At 44.9% G+C, this 19,253-nt stretch overlaps 1 protein-coding gene across 1 annotated transcript in view; it reads left to right on the top strand.

Moving 5' to 3' along the window:
- CACNA1C (calcium voltage-gated channel subunit alpha1 C) overlaps window positions 1–18,927 on the top strand; it is a 451,547-nt gene extending 432,620 nt beyond the window's left edge. Inside the window, exons 41-49 of the mRNA XM_015865321.2 lie at window positions 471–572; window positions 2,051–2,178; window positions 2,851–2,985; window positions 3,921–4,273; window positions 6,177–6,305; window positions 6,963–7,072; window positions 8,500–8,603; window positions 11,365–11,688; window positions 11,923–18,927. Coding sequence (XP_015720807.1) covers window positions 471–572; window positions 2,051–2,178; window positions 2,851–2,985; window positions 3,921–4,273; window positions 6,177–6,305; window positions 6,963–7,072; window positions 8,500–8,603; window positions 11,365–11,688; window positions 11,923–12,219 — 1,682 coding nt within the window. The 3' untranslated portion in view covers window positions 12,220–18,927. The remainder of the gene's footprint in view (window positions 1–470; window positions 573–2,050; window positions 2,179–2,850; window positions 2,986–3,920; window positions 4,274–6,176; window positions 6,306–6,962; window positions 7,073–8,499; window positions 8,604–11,364; window positions 11,689–11,922) is intronic.
- The last annotated feature ends 326 nt before the right edge of the window (window positions 18,928–19,253 follow it).

The following is a 19,253-nucleotide window of genomic DNA, read 5'->3' as shown; positions in this document are numbered from 1 at the left end:
TTCTACAATTCTATGAGGTAACTCCTGGAAAGGGCCACAAGGAGGCTTAGATCTTCAGACTACTAGCTGAATCTTTACCAACAATTATTTGTGTTCTTCAAGGAGTAGTTAGTTTCCCATTAACTGACCTCTATTGTCATTATATCTAGCCTTCACTGGATCTCAGATTTTGGAAGTACTGGATGAGATTTTTGCTATTCAGAACAAAGTAATGTTGTGGTTCCCTTGTTTCTGGTTTACTAAGGTAGTAACACAGTCATCTTCACCCTGAGATGACTGTGCATATTCAAGAAGACAATCTCTCTTTGCAGGGGGACTTCAGCAATCATCTGAGAACCTCTTTGCCCAAAACTTTCCAACACTTTAAAAGCTTTGGTGCTTTCCTCCTGAGATTGCCATGCTAGACGTGTGAAATTGCTCCTCTGCAGGCTCTGGCTTAATTCCTGTCTCTGATGGTTTTCACCCTGCAGGTAACTTGGAGCAAGCCAATGAAGAGCTTAGAGCAATAATTAAGAAAATCTGGAAGCGTACCAGTATGAAGCTGCTGGACCAGGTGGTGCCTCCTGCAGGTGGTGAGTGCAGGATGCTGTCCCAGTCTGTGAATGTCTGTCATTTCCCTACCTGACATGTCCTACTGCACCTCCTGATCATCAGGTAGAGAACAGGGGTCAGGCTTACTTCTACAAACTGTTATTACCTGTTTACCTGGCTGGATGTTTCATCAGATTGAGATGTGGTTTTGCCTGTACCAACGTATACATTCATATATATATATATGCTGAAAAATCAGGGGAGGAAGGCAGATACTTAAATATGAGTTTGAAATTTTCGTTCCTCGTTGTTGCCCCACTCCAGCTGTAGGCATATGCTCCCTTGGGCATTACTTAATGCTTTGCTGGGGACAAAGGAAGCAAACAGAACTGAGTAGCTCCAGGAGCAATGTGGACTTTATGTGACTGTAGAAGATATATGACCTTACATTCAAGCCGGGGATGCAGCCCCTTCTCCTAATTTCTTTACATTTAGCAAACCCACCTTTAGTATGCCTTATAATTCATTTTTTACTAACAGAACTGCTTTCTACCTGTCTGAGAAATAGGGACATGGGGATTATCTTCAGCAGTCAGAACTGGTGAAACTGATTGCTGCAGGTTTCTATGCAGCGTCCCTCCTGGGCTGTAATTCACCAAGCCTCCGGGCTCCTCCTTTGCTAGACTTCTTAGAAGCCCAAATGCATGGGCATCTACTGTGTCCCTTCACTGACCTTCCAGGTTTTGCTGGAGACTATCACGTAAAATACCACTTGTCAGCTTGTTAACAGCTGCAGTCATATCTTGAAGCCTTGCTCAGCCTCTTCTGAACTCAGTGGACTGTATCTTATAAAAATTTCCAGCAGGTTTGGAGAGTTGCCTGAATAAAAGCTGGGTGCAAAAATGGCTCAACAGCTCGTTTTGAATAAGCATATAGCAAGGACTTATCAATGACTGCATTTTTGGGGAGAGGTGATCACTTTATTTCACTTGTACCCATGCTAGACACAGCAAGACAGAATTTCAGTGTAGAGAAGGGCAAGATCAGATCTGGGATGGATGGTCAGTCAGATGCCGTTAGTGAGAACGGACGTGGAGTATGCATTACCCCAGGCTGTCAGAATAGAAAGCAGCCTGTGCTGACCCAGACTGGGAGGCTACCACTACAGCAAGATCTTAAGTAATAAAACAGCACTGGAGACTAGAAAGCTTAGAGGCACTTGTCCATAACCAAAGTACATCCAGAGATACATAGCAATAGGCATTCTCTGCCAGCCAAACCAATCTATCCAAACACAATGTTCACCTCACCTCCTGTTTGCTTACGTAAAGCTCTGACTGTGGAGCAGTCCCTTCCTTCATTCAGCCCTGTGTACTGGTGTTGTAAGTAGCAGAGAAGCACTGTGGAGCCTGGTGTTTCTGCTTTGAACTGCAAGTCTCACCTTAGCAAACACATAAATTAAAATGATATGGTTATTTTTTTATTCTTTTTTTTTTTTTTTTAAATTATCCCTTTCCAGATGATGAGGTGACTGTTGGGAAGTTCTACGCCACTTTCCTGATTCAAGAGTATTTCCGGAAGTTCAAAAAACGCAAAGAACAAGGCCTGGTGGGCAAGCCTTCCCAGCGCAACGCACTCTCCTTGCAGGTGACAAGCGGGCCCAGAACGGACAGGGGTGATACGGTTGAGGCATTTGACTCCCATTCCTTCTCAGCCATTCTGGGGGCTGCCGTGGGCTATCCCCACTGGAAAAGAGTCACTGTAACAGGGTCAGGGACAGCATGTTGCCAAGAGGCAAAATAAGCTAAAAAGCAAAAGCATACCTGGGTTCCAAGACCATCCAATGGACAGAGCATCAAACATACCTCCCTGGAGTGGACTCCAGTCAGTGAGGGGTTTGAGCACTGCCTAGATTCAGGTGTCAGAAGTTTGGCTTTGAAATCCTTATTTAAGCTTCTAATTAAAAAGAAGAAGTGCTCACAGGTGATGAGTACATGGTTCAGCTGGAAGTGTGGCTGCTCTAGGGCTTCTGGTAGGGGATCTGAGAAGCCAGAGTTGAAAGCTGGCAGACTTGCTCAGTCAGGCCCATCAATTTATGGCTTTGACCTGTTTTGATGGAACCAAGAGACTAAGAGCATTCCTGGGTTGGATCGCTACGAGTTTCTCCCTCTCTAAGTTGGAGATGAAATAAGTGAATTTGTTGATATTGTTCTAAAAGCTGGGCAATGCTATGTTAAGTGCTTAGAAAAAAATGGCATTGCTTTTATACCTCACATAACCACTCGGAGATATGAAGCTCTACAGTTTGCTGTTTTGCAGGCTGGTTTGCGCACACTTCACGACATTGGTCCAGAGATCCGACGAGCGATCTCTGGAGACCTGACAGCAGAGGAAGAGCTAGATAAGGCTATGAAAGAAGCTGTTTCTGCTGCCTCTGAAGATGATATCTTCCGGGTAAGTGCTAAACAAATCTACAAGCTGAAGACAGACCAGTAGCGCAGCTTGAAGGGTTCTGGGTTTTTTTTTATGTGCAGTCTATATTTCAGCTGACAAGAAAGACTGGTGGAGTCAGGGTACCAGATCCTACAAATCTTACATGTTTTTATCTCATTTTATTATTATTGGACATTTGCACTGTATTAAATCTAAATAAAATCAGAATGACAACGGCTGAAGTATCAGAGAAAACACTAAGTTCAGCCATCTTCCTGTCCATATAGCAGCAGCTAGACACACTTCAGCTTTTTTTTTAGTCTTCCTTTCAGTGGCACAAGTATTATCCTTTCAAAATGTACCCCAGAGCCCAACAGAAATCCTACAGACCTGAATAAAATTTCCCAAGCAATTATCTAAATATTATCTTTGTTGTTTCATCCCAGTTCCTTCTATTTGTACCCTCTGATAGTATTTCTTCTCCTTTGGCCTGTCTCCCCTTCTAATCATTTACAGAAAGATTATGTCTGTCCTTCCCGTAATTCATCATCCTAACAGTATATGACTGGCTTATTAAATCTTTCTTCATTTCTTCCTCCAGGTGATAGCTACTCGTGCTCTTCTCAGATTCCCTCTTATGTCTAAATACTGTTTTGTAACTGTACTGTGAAGATCGGAGAGCAGTAACCTCATTCGTGCCACTTTACCCAGTCATTCACTCCCAGGTCTTCAAGGCCAGTCCTATGAAATATCATTAAAAGGTGACACTCACAGCCTGTCTGTAAAGGTCTCTCTGTCAGAGAAGTCCAGGGTTTCTGGCTTAGAGAGCAGTGTCCTTAATGCCCAAGCTGGTCCTCACATTTTCTTTCCCTCAAAAACAGGCTCAACAGGAAATACCAGGGCCCTTGCACATCTTCTTACTGACAAAGGGAAAATACTATTTTTTTCTCTAACAGAGAGCCGGAGGCTTGTTTGGAAACCATGTCAGCTATTACCAAAGTGATGGCAGGAGTGCATTCCCTCAGACATTCACCACCCAGAGACCTTTGCACATCAATAAGTCTGGCAACAACCAGGGAGATACCGAGTCTCCATCTCATGAGAAGTTGGTGGACTCCACCTTCACTCCCAGCAGCTACTCATCTTCAGGCTCCAATGCAAACATCAACAATGCCAACAATACTGCCCTGTGCCGCTTCCCAAGCCCACCTAGCTACCCCAGCACTGTCAGCACAGTGGAAGGCCATGGAACTCCGCTGTCACCCACCATACGTGTGCAAGAAGCTCCTTGGAAACTGCCTTCCAAAAGGTAAGCTTCACAGCTCAGAATGGGCCTATGGACCCAGGGGACCAACGTGCATGCCAGCACCAAAGTACTGCTGCCTAGCTAAAGTCACCCTGCCTGTTGCTCTGCCTGAAGGCTGGATTGAGCCTTCTAGGTTCTCCACTTGTGCTAAACCCACAGTGCATCAGATATGCATCCACTGACCACTGCAAAGCTGCAGCAGCCTCACTGATCAGAACACTTGATTTCTTTGGGCTTTGTCATGAGGAAACTTTTATAAAGACCAAAGGAAGCCTTAATTACCCCCCTTATCACCAAAGGGAGGCGTTTGATCAACTGTTAACTGAAAGAAAAAGGAACTACGGTTCATCTCTTAAGAGTTAGGGAGATCTGTGGAAGTCTGTGTTTTTTCTTTAGTGCATCATGTCCGTAATGCAGTCACCAAAGATATTCTGGAAGGAGAGAAGCAAGGTTTTTGAAAACGCAATACTGAGTAAAGCAAAGAAAATCCCCTTCTTTGGGCATTCTTCAGGCTGGCTAAGCATAGATGACTAATGCAAAAGAAATGTCTCTTTTTATCAGTGGGGTATTCTTTTTTTAGTCGCTCATTAAAAACAGGATTGAGCTGAAAATTGTTTTTCAAGACAGAGAACAATGTGAAAAGGTGGATAAATGCTGCTCCAGAACAGGACTGAAGGTGATAATAAGGTGGAGGAAATTCTGTGGGTGCAACATTACTCAAGTAGTTACTCAAGTGAAGAATCTAATGGCTTGTCTACCTCCTGCCTACCTTATGGAGGCCATAGTGTGTTATCAGCTGCCCCCACTTGGCTGACTTGTACAATGTGACACTGCTAACATGGTGTTCTTTTCTCTCCTTGCTTCCTTGTGCACCTTCCTTGAATTAGGACACACTACTACGAAGCATTGGGACGGTACGTGTTCTCTCTCATGCTCTAACACTCTCTGGGTTTAAGGCCCACTGAATGTCCCATTGAAAGTTCAAATCCCAATTAATACTGACTATAAGCTCTTCTTTTTAGAATCAGTAGGTTAAAAAGGAGTTTTAGTGTTTGCTGTGACAACTCACAAAAATACCACCAATTTGGAGCTTTTCTGCCCACCATGTTGTACAGATGTTTTCTAGCTGGTTTCTAAATTGTTTTTTCTTAGGCTTTCTAGCTGGGATCACACATGTAGACACTCTCTGGCCACAGCACACAACACAGTGCAATATACCCTGCCATGTTCACACAAAAACTCAGAATGAAGTGAAATATGAGGGCTGTGACTTAAATCAGAGGGACAGAGTGGAGACAAGGGCTGTTACACCACGGAGTTTGAAAAGATCAAATGAATTCAGATAGAAGCATTCTGCAGCTAGTGATGAGAAGAAAGGAAGAAATGTCAGAAAACACTGGAAGAAATGAGGACCTAAAGAAGAGGCAAAAACAGACAGCATATGTAGAGTGAAGGATTTGAGAGATAGAGACTATACACCACAGAGCTGAGAAGGTTACTCTGTCATGGAGGCTTCTCTTTGAAGTTCATAACCAAAGCGTTTGCAACAAGATAAAAAGCTGTATTTCCAAGAACCCATATCAGATTATACTTCAAGTTCACAGCCTCGGAACAGTTTTCAGGGTGATATGCACATGTATAGAATACATGTAGTCACAAATGACAACAAAATGTTTCCAGTATCACTCAGTACTGACTTAAGAAACTTCCTCTGAAAGAGGGCACAGGCAGTGGTTGTTGTTGCTTCTGTATTTGTGAACTCTGCAGTTGTGTTTAGTGACTGATTTTTCTATGAAAGCTCTTCAGCATTGTAATAAACTGAGACAGATGGAGCCTGTCATTCTTGTCTCTGTAGCAGGTTTTCTTTACCATCTCTGTATCTTGACTTGTCTTTTTTGCTCATTAGCTCCAGTTCCAGAGACAGCCAGCTGGCAATTGTTTGCCAAGAGGAAGTGTCTCAGGATGAGACTTATGATGAAAATTTGAATGAAGACATTGAGTACTGTAGTGAACCAAGTCTGCTCTCTACTGAAATGTGAGCTTTGCAGCTTTAGTCAAAGTGTTTGGGTGGTTCTGGAATTAAGGGGGAGAGGTGGGAAGATGTAACATTTTTCTATAAATTTTTCAATTTATGGGATAAGGCCAAAAAACTTTAATCACACAGTTCAAACATCAGAAAGTTTAAAGAAAAAACAAAAGGCAGTTCAGCCCTGAGAAATAACAAAATAATGTTGAAAGGGAGACCTTTTGGACCTTTTGCATGAGATTTTACTTCTCCTCCGATTGAGATATCTGGATGGGCAGGGCCTCCCCACCATTCACTTCTTTCACCATCTCTGGATGTGTTTAAAAACTGTTTGGGTGTGGTGCTCAGGGGCATGATTTAGCAGAGGGTTGTTAGAATTAGGGTTGTTCGGTTAGGTTGTCGTTGGATTTGAGGATCTTTAACATCCTTTCCAACCTGAGCAATTCTATGATACTGTGATCCTGTGATTCTATGATTCTACTACTTAATGCTCCCACATCTCGTATTTAGAGCATTCCTGTCTCACGGTCTCTGTTGCTTCACCTGGTCCTGTTAGCTAGCTCGCATCCATTTGTTAGCATGATCTTCCTGGCTTTCCTGATGGAAGAGGGATTATTCTGTCCAATATGAGCTACTTTTCTAGAATCCCTTTGCTCTCCCTTCCAGGCTCGCATACCAAGATGACGAAAACAGACAACTTACTCCACCAGAAAACAACAAAGGAGAGGACACCCGGCACTCTCCGAAGAAAGGGTTTCTGTGCTCCTCAGCACTAGGTAATGTCCCTTCGCAACATGCCAGCTATGCTCTCCTCTGCCTTGGCTGAGTTCTTATATCTTGCTGGAGAAATCTCAGCACATATGGGGCTGGGTGTCAGTGGTTGTCATATTTAGATATTGAGATCAGGAATCCCATAGCATGCATGATGTCCTGATCACGCAGGGGACTCTATTGACTTTATACTCATTCATTAGATAAACCTGTGGTTGTTTGGATAGTCCATGTGATCTGTTTGATTAAACCTTCTTATGAATTAGAGAAGTTTATTAGAGTTCTGTAGGCTCTCCAAACAAACACTAGGGAGTCACTGGGTGGACTGGCCTTGAGTATATGGTGTTCTGTTCTGTGTGTATTCAGCAGGGAGAAAAGAGAGATTGTCTCTTTTGTCTGCAACATGGAAAACAGCGAATTTCAGTTTAAGTTAGTAAATACATATTTCTCAATGAGACATCCTGTTTTTATCTGGAAGGCTAAATTTGCGGATACTACTTGATACAATACTGCATTAACTACATTCTAGTGAATAGATAGTGATGTAATACATTATTACATTGTTGTTCTTCTTTGTTTTCAAGAAAGAGAAAGCATCTCCTTGGCTGCATCAGTTCTCTGTGCTGTAATACAGAGCAGCAGATGCAGCTTTACCTTAAATAATGGTTTTATTTGCCATTCTCCAGAAGTAAAGCTTACATACGTGTACTTTGCTGTACTTTGAAATAGGAAGCACGTTTCTCTTAATTACAGAAGTAAAGCTTACTTTTGTATCAAGTAAACAGTGCGGATATTTTAATAGTTACTCCCAAAATGTTTTATTTTCTTTTAAAAAAAGATCTTTTCAGTTTACTAAAAGCACCTCATCTATACATGCCCAACACTTAATTCACCAGTGAATTCAACCACTGAATTAGTTCACTTCCACTTGATCTTGATACAGACACAGCCTCATAAACTGTGGTATGTCTGGCTGTTAAGGGAGACAGGTCACATGCAAGTGGGAGGCCAATGTCACCTGAGCAGCCACATGTCTCCTCCTGAACATTGGACACGGCCAGGCATAGTGCCAGGACCTCAGTTGCCCTTTCAGCCCTGCCAAGTTTTTTGCCTGAACCAGGAAGATTTGAGAACACTTTAACTGCTTGGGACAGTCGTAGAATCATCCAGAATTTTGTCTTGCAACCTGCTTGGAAAATTGTGTTAGTTGGCCCATGTCACCTGACTGTGTTTTGCAATGTCTTGAAAATTAAAATCACAACAACAACAAATACAAGTACCTGTGAAAGGGTAAGGTGTAGAGGGAAAGCAGACAGAGCTTAACTGTGGCTTGGCCGTCTCTCCAGTGGGACTGAAGTAAATGAAATTGAACTCAGATTATCAATAGTATAATACCAGTGATGGACACGGTTGTTTGTGATTGGTGTTTCAGGTCGACGAGCGTCTTTTCACTTAGAGTGTCTGAAGAGACAGAAAAACCAGGGCGTAGATGTCTCGCAGAAGACAGTTCTGCCTTTACAAATGGTACATCATCAGGTAAGCTTTTCATAACCACAAAGGGCCCAGCAATGCAACTGAGAATCTACTATGTGCAGTGCTCTCCCATTGCATCCCAGCCCACTTTTAAACACCTTTTGAGATAATTTCTTACCCATGTTACAGGTCCAGATTTTAGTAAATGTAGTTGTTATCACATTCATTTCAGGATTTTTATAATTCCCAGAAGGGTGTAACAGGGTCATATTCTTTAGAGCCATCAGAGTTATCATTACCAGATGTCCACTAAAAGGTAAAATAGAAACCTAGCTGTCAGATAAAAGTAACTACCCAAATTGCACTCTGCTGTGCAGTTGCACTGGCTTGGACAATAGTGCATATATGAATAAAATGTGCCAAGTCTAACTTCATATTAATGAAAGCTAGTCAGTAAAGGTAATTAATTGTTTAAAAGATAAACTGATTGCATGTTATTTATCAGCCTCTTATGACCTTCATAGCTGCAGGTACATGTATGTGTACACCATACATACCAGTGTATGCTTAGGCATGTATCTAGACGGTCAGCCAGCTGTCATAGTCCAGAGTAGATTTGTGTCTTTAATTCTGATGACATCACTGTTACCATAAAAGAAACAGGTGCCAATGGCAGCACCAATGCAGGGGCATCTTATTCCATGTACTCACCCAGGGGCATAGGAGCAGAAAATGCCACATGGCAGGGAAGGGAGGAATGAGAAGTCACAGCAGCTGGCGGAGTGAGAGCTGAGTGCACCTGGGATGCTCTGTGCTTTCTCGTTTCCATTCCTGGCAGCGGGAGCAGCCAGTTATACTGTAAGGATCAAGCTCACGAAAGCAGTGGTCTGCACAAAGCTCCAGCTGTGGCAGTGCATCTCTTGGGACAGGGTACAGAGAACAGTTCCCTGCCTTCCCCATAGCAGTGCCAGCCCTACAGGACACATGCCTCCTACCCTCTCACCCTGCCCGGCCAGCAGAATCACCTCCTTCCAACCTGTACTAAGAAAATGGAGCTTCTTTGTCCTGCCTCATCCCACCATACAATTCCAAACCTAGAGGGACAGAGCTCTACCCACCTCAGCACCCCCCAGCCAGACTGCAGCGTCATAATTAAATTGGCATCTGGCTTCCAGCTGGCAATACCCATCAGTATTAGTACTTTACAAAGTCATCTGCCTCCAAAAGTGCTTAAAATGACAATACAAAGTAGAAATGTTGCCTCTACTAAGTACAATGGATTCAGTTGTTCCTCAGTGCTTGAAGGAGGATTCTCATGAAATACTGATGCGTAATGATATCTGAATGTATATATAGCTGAAAAAGTAATCCCTAAGAGATTATTTTAACCTCCTTGGTACCTTACATTTTGGATAAACACCTTGTATGTGTTTCTGCTAAGCTGAAAATTCAGTTCTGTTGTTCTGCCTGACAGATCTAGGGCTCTCCTTAAAGTCCCCACAGTTTAAGGGAATGCTGATGCTATCACAGCCTGCAGGCCGTAACTTACATGATTAATTTTTAACGGCTTTCTTCCTTGATAATATTTGTCGATAGGACTCTGGCACATAATTCTTGAGAAGATCGTGGTAAACTTTGCATGTGACCAATAATTGATTCTTTTGTCTGCAACTGAAATCAGCAGCACAGCACACTGACAGCAGTTCACTGGAATTTCAGTGGCAGATGGATTGAGCTTGACTTAACTTCAGATATCTGAAAGTTAGCTGTCCAGTTTAAACCAGTCAGTTCAGTCCCACTGTGGTCAACAGGGAGAAACAGCATTTCCAAAGGGCAAGTATAATAAGCCTTGTCTAAGTCTCATCCTTCAAAGAGTGTTTTCAAGCAGGCATCCAAGAGGCAGGAGCCTTCTGGTGTGCCTCTACCCAATTAGCTTGGACTAAAACCATTGCTTTGAGACAGCTAAAGTTGCAGAGACAAACTCCAACCTGATCAAGACCCACATTTTGTATTTTCTGTGTGTTTATTCCTTTGTTTGTATTAGACAGCAGTGAGCTGCATGAGATGAGCTGCTGATTCTGATGGCATTGCTTATGGAACAAGCAGCATCCACCATGAATAAGGCATCAGATCAGCCCTGTGCAGCAAGAGGCTTCTTGAGAAATTTGTTATCAAAGGAGACTGAATGACTCAGGGGCTGTGAATGTAATTGTGGGAAAGACTGGAAGGCTCAAAGTACAATCATCAGATATTGATCCTCCCACCCACAGCAGGTGCCTTAAAATCCAGTGGTGCTTTTATAATTGTTGCCATCTGCAGACACGCCTAAAATTCACATCTGGTATCCGTTCAGGTTCTACAGTGGATGCTTAGAAAAAGCAGGGCAATTGGCAGTAAAAGTTAACAGTATGGGTGGTGACAGTGTGGGAAAACAAAGCTCTGTCACAACTGGTGGAGAAGAGGTGGTGTTTCTGGCCGGGCTGTGGGGCACAGGGCTCGTCCCTTCTGTTAGCATGGTGTGTCCCAGGGTGGAAGAAGTCCAGCCTTGAGAGCTCTAAGTCTGGTGCTTGGCACTGATGCAAGCTACACCACTTCAAGGAAAACTTTCAAAATTAGTTTAGAGAAACATCCCAACCATTCCAGGAGCTGGCAGCTATTTCTCCAGCCTCCTAAGAGTCATTACAGTTGGAAAAGACCACTAAGATCATCTGTTTTAAGCCTCAAGACACTCTGGGCCTTTTGCAGGTAGATCCTCCAGCACTCTGCTGTCCCAGCCCAGCAGACTGAGTGAGTCCTCACTCTATGTGTCTCCCTCTCTCTGCAGGCACTGGCAGTGGCCGGCCTGAGCCCCCTCCTCCAGCGAAGCCATTCCCCTACCACGTTCTCCCGGCTGTGTGCCACACCGCCTGCTACACCCTGCAGCCGAGGCTGGCCACAGCAGCCCATCCCAACGCTGCGCCTTGAGGGGGCTGAGTCCAGCGAGAAGCTCAATAGCAGCTTCCCATCCGTGCACTGCAGTTCCCGGTTCCCCGACAGCTCAGACTGTGGCAGCCCAAGGAGAGCCAGGCCAGTGTCCCTCACCGTCCCCAGCCAGACAGCGGGGAGCAGCAGGCAGTTCCACGGCAGCGCCAGCAGCCTGGTCGAAGCGGTAAGGCCACGGTGGCATGGGGACGTGGGTGGTACAGAGGCCAGTGTAGGAACATGACCCTTGGGAGGGCAGGATGCACTGCAAAGCCAAACCCATCTCTGAGCAAGGGTCAGCAGCATGAGTGGGAGGAGAGGGGCCAACATGGCCAACAGGGAGATGCTGTATGGGTGCAGTAGGGCTGGAACTCATAGTGCTAATGTCTGCTTTTGTCTCTGGTTCTGCCGCCTCCTGAAGGTATTGATTTCGGAAGGACTGGTGCAGTTTGCTCAAGATCCAAAGTTCATTGAGGTCACGACCCAGGAACTCGCTGACGCCTGCGACATGACGATAGAAGAGATGGAAAACGCAGCAGACAACATTCTCAATGGTAACAGCAAGCAGAGCCCCAATGGCAACCTGTTGCCTTTTGTTCACTGCAGGGACGCAGGGCAGGACAGTGCAGGCGAGGAAGAGGAAGAGGTGCAGAACCCGGATTGTAGAAAAAGTCAGGAGGAGCTGAAGGACAGCAGGATTTATATCAGCAGCCTGTAGTTGCCAGGGCTGGAAGCGATGCTGGTTTTTTATTTGTTTCAATGTTCCTAATGGGTTTGTTTCAGAAGTGCCTCACTGTTCTCGTGACCTGGAGTAACCGGAACAGCGTTCTTCATTCATTTCTGTTGGGATGAGTCGCAGAGTTGGGTGGTGGCAGAGAACTTGTCAGGAGCGGATAGGACCCCGGCACGCGTCCGCCTGGAATGAGCGCGGTGCCCAGGAGGAGAGTCAGCTCCCTCTTTTTCCAGTCCCTGCACAAGGCACGATGACTGCCTCCCAAGGGCGGCCCAGCCAAACGCGCCCGGCCTCCAGCGGGCATCCTTCAACTTTGCTTGTAAAAATCATTTTGCACATGTTCTGTCCGAGCCTCACCGCCCCCAGTCACCCTGGCCCCGCTGCCTGGGCCCGGAGGACACAGCACCGCCAAAAGGGGAGCATGGGGACTGCAGCGGCTCCTGCTGTTGGCCAATCAGAGCTCGAGGGTCGCTCGCCAGCCAACCTGAGCGTGGGCAAGTCACCTGCCAACCAATTGGAGTTCAGACAGACAGCCGCGCCAGCCAATGGGAGAGCAGGGAGTGGCTGGGCACGGGTTTCTTCTTGTCCCGCAGTTCGGTGTTTCCTTGAGAGCATGTTGCGGTTTTTATTTTGACTATTTTATTTTTATTATATTTTTTCAGAGGGAGAAGGGAGTGTTTACAAGGTTCTGTAACCACCTACCTTTTTGTTTGGGTTTATTTTCACCTTTGCAGATGTTACGTTGGTTTGACCATGTTGTTTTATTTAAGCCAGGTTCTTTTCTCCATTGGCATTTGGTAGAAGCATAACACTGTAGGCAAGTTTTACCGACCACTATGTACACCAAGACTCTGTCATTTGATTTGCTACCGAGCGGAACTTCCTTTTTTTGTTGTTGTGTTATCATAGAACGGCAGCGGGCAACACGCTTGGCACAGCCCCACAGGTCCCAGGGACCAATGGGGCCATTGGGATGCAGCGCCAAATCAGCGCCCGCTGTCGGGTGGGGAACCAGTAACTCTTTGCATCTTCTGTTCCACAAGATATGCAAAAACAATGCAATAATATTAATTTTAAAATACAATCATAAGTCGTGTTGGCATTAAAACTGTATAGAAAAAAAAAAAAGAAATTATTGGGGTTGGGGGAACAACCAAGCAGAAGGCGTTACGCTTCAATATATTCCGTGTGATGTTTTATTGCATTGATGATGTTTCTGTTGAAGAAACCGTTATACTTGAATTCAGGTCAGTTTCGGTATTTTTCAAATATTTTTTTAAAAGGAATTGCAATTGTGCCAAGCAAATATTATCAAATCGAATTCAGTTTGTTTTAAAAGAAAAAGAAAAAAAAAAAAAAAAAAAGAGTCACTTCTTGTATATTTTGCTGCATGTCAAGTGAATCATTTCGTATTTGGAATGTGCCAAGCTTTACCTTTGAACTTTTAAGTGCTTTTCTACGTGTGGTCGGGGACAGGGGTACTATATTTTGTTTTATTTTTTTCCTTTTTTAATTTGTACAATGAACAAAGTGTACCTGGTGTAAGTAACTATTCTGCAATTCACTGACAGGTCGAACGTTACTGATTTTGCATATCTTGTGTTCATTACCCTTCCTCCTCACCCCTTTAAATATGCACGATGACTTTGTTGGTAGAGAGTACCTTTCTTCCTGAGGCCGGGACATTTTGTTCAGGCTTTGTTCTCTTTCCTTTTGCTCAGCCTCTCCAAAGCTCTCTTCCCACGAGAGAGTGGCGAGATACCCAAGCCCATGTGGAAGATTCATCCCATGTCTTCAGCTGGCACCAGCAATTCAGGGAGGGGAAAAGCACCTGCTTGCAGATTGAGGTTAGGTAGTTCATCCTGATAGTTGTAACAGGATGGTGGGATAAGCAAATGCAAATGGCAGAATCGTTTGCAAAATAAATGTGCCTAACTCTGGACTGAAAGCATTGGGTAAGTGAGGGACAGACTCTGGATTGTTGCTTAGGAAAATTGCTGTGGTCTGGTCATGACACAGATGTTCAGTGACTTTTGTCTGTTTCCATGCATGTTCCCAGACCTTAGCACATGGGTCACAAAACACCTGATGCCACAGCATATCCCAGCCATATATCCCTGCTGCTGAGCATGAACCTCTCCTGATTCACTCCACGATGGCACACAGCGGCTGAGAAACCAGGGAGATATTATTAGATTTTATGCGGCTGATTTCTGTCTAGACTGCTGCTGATTTTCTCCCTTTTCAAGATGTTTCACAAACTTGCAGATGAGTACTCAGAGGTGTGATCTGACTCAGAGCTAAACTTTCATTCCAGTCGTGAGCTTCACAGATGTTTGATTACATCGTTTATTATGTATTTTCGTAATGCCCTTGGGTTTAATTCTTGACTCTGCTGGGGCCATTAAGCAGAAATAGTGGAAGATATTTTTGAAAGTGCACTTTTTTCTTGTTACTTTGAACTGGCCAGTAGCAGCTCAAGATGCCTTGCCAACAAATCCTTTTAAGCTGGGGAAATGTGAACCCACTTAAGCAACCATCTGGCATCACAGTCCCAGTCCAAGTCCCTGGAGAAAGCAACCACCTGAAGTCTGTCAGCCTCATTTTTTCCATCCCTCTTGTCTGTACCATGATTGGCATGTGAGCAATTCTCCCTTTGTGAGTTTGCTGTTGCTAGCTCTGCAGTGCTCCAAATCTGCTTGAAAGGAAATAGTGCTGTGCTGGTTGTTTTCTGAAAACGGAAGCAGCAAAGAGGCTCCCTATCTAATTTTCCTCCACTAGAATGTTCCCCTGGCCCTCCCACTAAGAGGCAGAGGTGCTCCTTGCTCCTGATTAACAAAGTACTGGCCTAGAGGAGCAGAGGTAAGGGGCATTCTGGATATCTGCCAGTACTTGTCATCTTTTAGGACTTTTCCTGAAGCGAAGGAGAAGAAAGGAAAGGAGTGTGCCCTGCACATTGCTGGTGAAGCTGTGGCTCCCCCGTGGGTCAAAGCTGACGATAGCCAGGGAAATCCTTGCAGTCTGCTGGAAGATGGCTTAGGTCCTGCAGAGTGAGAAGTGCATGGCTAGCAGAGCATGCAGATGCCTTGTGTTGTCTGAGGAGCAGGTGATCAGTACAGCCATTGCTGGTGCCAGCTGCATAGTTTTCTCTTTCTGGGGAGGGTGGCTTTTTTTTGTTATTTCCATTTGAGGTACACGCAGCATGCACATTGTGACAGGTCTAAGCAAAGAGCTACTGCCTCCTTCAGGTGAGGTGCAGTCTGGGGGTGATGGAAGTGGGACAGGCATAGTACCCAGGGGTCCTTCCTCTCCCGGTGCACAGGAGTAGATGGTGGGTACAGTCACTGTGCTGTGGATGGAAGCCATGGAGGAACCAATGGCCAAGGAGTGGCGTGGAAGGAAGGAAAGAAAGAAAGGGGAAGACGATCTGCTGTTCCACTGAGCATCTCTGACTTGCAGGAGTACACTGCAGACTAAAGACATTTCTTACAAAACAACAAACCTCATCCCTTTACCACTCCTGCTCATTACTCCAGGCAGTACTGGGCCAGCCACACCGGGTGCATTTCTTTTTTCTTCCTTATTCTGTGTGGCTGATGTGACAGGGAAGCAAGCGGAACTCGTGGTCCAGAGCTGGAGTTTCACTGTCCACAGACCTTTTTTGCATCACCTGTATCTTCAGCTGGACATACGGATGATGATGGCGTGGATGCTGCTGCTGCAGGGTCCAGTCTGGTTTGTTACCCTGCCCACTTCACCCAGCATGGAAGGACAGCCAGAGAGGTGCCATGTACAGAACCGCATCTATTTCTGCTTTGTTTTCTGACTCAGAACCCTGCCCCCAGTGACTATGACAACGATGATGAAAACAACAACAACAAAAAAAGGGCAAATGCATTTTTTACATTTCTTGATAATTTCCAAAGCAATGTATCATTGCTTTCTTTAGACTGACGCCAATATAACAGTTGTATGGGTCTCAGCCAGGCTCCTGTGTCTTTTCTGCCTGATAGTTTCAGATTGCTGTATGAAATGTATGCGCGTTTGCACACAGACACAATCGCACAAGGTGACAGCACCACGAGCCCGTGGGGTTGTGGACTTGTGTTGTAGGTGAAGCTGGAGGCCTTGCTTCATACGTCTAGGTGAGAAACCCCAACCCATGGGCCCTGGAAGCTGAAGTGGGGCATCCCCACTGAGTCAGAACTGAGCATCCTATGGAATGGGCCAGTTGAGACTGTCCCAGGATAGGGTGGGGAGAGGAACAGCAAGTGGGAAACAAAGTAAATAGAATCCATTCAGAGGCTTCTGTCAGTGGTGAGATTTTATCACTTCCAATAATTAATTTGTAGCATGCATTAAAAAAATAGATTCCTGGTCATCAGGAGCCCCTGTTCCCATCTTGCTAATACCTGAATAGAGTTCACTAGTGGTCAGGAAGGTTTTACTAATGTAAAGAATGTGGAAAACGTAACTGAGCCTAGAAAGAATTCAATAATATTTTTTCCTACATTTATTTTCTTCTCCAAAGATTAAGAAATGCAAATTTCAGTGGCTGCATAGGATTTCTTTTCTCATCTTTTGAATGCTGCAAAGATATTAAAGTCTCATTCTGGGTTAGCAAGCCCAGGGATCCAAAAGGTTTCCAATGGGATCTCAGTCTGTGGAGCTTTGCTCTCTCTTGCTTTGTTTCTGGACAGCTGAAAACATTGCAGCCTTGCTGCTCCAGTGCCTGGAGAAGGTATGGCTGAAGGCAGAAACAAAGCATAAGGAAATCCTGTACTGAAAGCAGACCGAACTACAATTGCTATCAGAGTAGCAGCATCACAGTGGAGTGGAAAAATCCTTTTCTGAAATGAAATCTAGTGTTCTAGTTCAATCTTCCATTCTTCCCCCACCCTATGCAGGGAACATGACTTAACTGTTAACACTTGATCTTAAAACAGGCCTTTAAGGGCACAGACCTTGATTGAGCTGCCAAAATGTGTGCATCCTCTGCCATCTGAGATACCCTGCAGCATTCTGTCCAGCCTGCAACAGAAGTTCCAGGAGGGCACAACACTTCCCCTTGACTGGTGCCATGTCTGCCAGCCCCACGTGTGCTGCGTGGGCCTCAGGCGGCAGGGGACAGTTAGGCAACTTAACCAAGTCCCTTTCTGAAGGGCTAACCAAGCCGAGCAGCACCAACGGCTGAAGTAAGGAGGGAATCTTCTTTAGAATTACCAAGGGCTTAGCGAGGCATGACTGGGAGCCCATCTCCATGCTCCCATGCTGTACTCCCACCCCACGCCATGCGGGCAGGCCCTGCTCCTATGGCCTGGAGCCCAGCCCTCACCTAGCATAGGCCTAGTGCCTGTGCCCCAGGCCCCAGGAGTAGCAGCAAGAGCAGGCATGGTCCCACCCCACAGTGCATTTTTTTCTGACAGTGTTCAAACAGTCCCTTTCCGAAGCATTTTCCTATTCAAGACAGACCCACGGGCTCAAACACCATTCATTAGCCTCATCATTCAGAGGATAAAATACCTGTGTTGTTCTGCTTCGTTTTGCATTTTGTCCTGTCAGGCGAAATGCAAGCTCTTCCTCAAATAGGCTGTCATGCCTTTAATATATATATTTTTTTCTAATATTTTAAGCATCCTAAGCCAGTCCACTCTCATCGTAAGCAGGTAGACTGGTAACCAATACTACCTAAACATCATCAACTTCATGATTGCTCGTTGGAGTGATTGGTTCAGGATTATCCAGTCTTGACAATTTGAATGTGGGAAGATTTCAGAGGAGGAGGAGTCGGATTGTAAATATCTCTTTGACAACATTGCTGCATCACACACAAAAACGGGGAGATACTTTTAAAACTGCCTTAAAAAATCAATACCGAATGACGGAGTCTCCCTCCAAACAATTGCCACTTGGTAGATCAAGGGATAAATCGCTTTGGGTAAATTCTGGCAAGAAGTGGTTGGAATCTGGTCCAGTTTGGGAAGTGTAAATGTAATTTAGGAGCTGATCTCTCACTCAGTCTGACTTCATATCCACACTAACGACTGAGCACTGCAGGATCAAAACTGCTTAAGGCATGGGGTTGCTGTACCTGGCCTGTATCTGTACGGCGCGGTCTGGCCTGGCAAGGTACTGCATACCTGTGTTTCCCGGTGACTTCAGGGAAGATGGGGTTCCTCAACACCTCTTCAGTTCAGGCCCTGGAGCATCATTTCCTGCTCTGATCATCAGCTATAACTGTTGATAAATATAAGTGTTTTGCCTTCATTCGAATTGCCCAGAGCTGTAAAATGACCTCTCTCAAGTATAAACCAGTCAGTCACCTCCTCTCCCACTCTTCCCTGTGCTCCCTGCCCACCCCAGCCCTCCCTCTCACCTCTGCCCAACTCCTTCCCTCTCTCAAGTCTTTACCTCCTTCCACAATTTTATATCTAGTTTTCATGAAGCCACAGAAATGCTTTTGTAAATAATGCTGTACAGTTTGTAACCATCATGTAAGCCTGTCATCAGTGCCAGAGTCCGTCTTGCCCTCTCGCACGTTTTAAAGTCAACAGAGAAAAGTTAGAGTGAATGGCCCGCAAGCGAGCTATAGGGTCATCTCTGTGTGGGACAAATGTATATTCCTGTAAGATTGCATTTTTATCTAAGGAATGATGTTATTTTAAAATTGCTAATAAATTTCTAAACAATGTCCAGATTTGTTTAATATCGTAAATGTTATGAGAACTGCTTTGACATTGCCCCCCTTTGCTCAGCAGTGGCTGCAAACTATGAGGGCATCCTGCAGCACCTTATTTCCCACTGGCTGCCCACACTAGGTTTGTGGGGTCTCTCATGTGCATAAGGGACTGCAGAACAGCATGGGGTAGTAACAGGCCGTCCTGTTAAACATCAACTTAGAAAACCCTGTCACTTGTGTACTGTTATCATCACAGAAATGCTACCTTGTAATGATGCCCAAAGTATGACTCATTTATAACCAAATAGTTACCATTTTCTCCACAGGATTCTTTTTTTAT

The sequence above is a fragment of the Coturnix japonica genome, chromosome 1 (assembly GCF_001577835.2).
Source record: "Coturnix japonica isolate 7356 chromosome 1, Coturnix japonica 2.1, whole genome shotgun sequence".
NCBI classification, from domain to species: Eukaryota; Metazoa; Chordata; class Aves; order Galliformes; family Phasianidae; genus Coturnix; species Coturnix japonica.
Note: the sequence above shows the minus strand (reverse complement) of the source record. Positions and strands in the feature narration are given on the sequence as shown.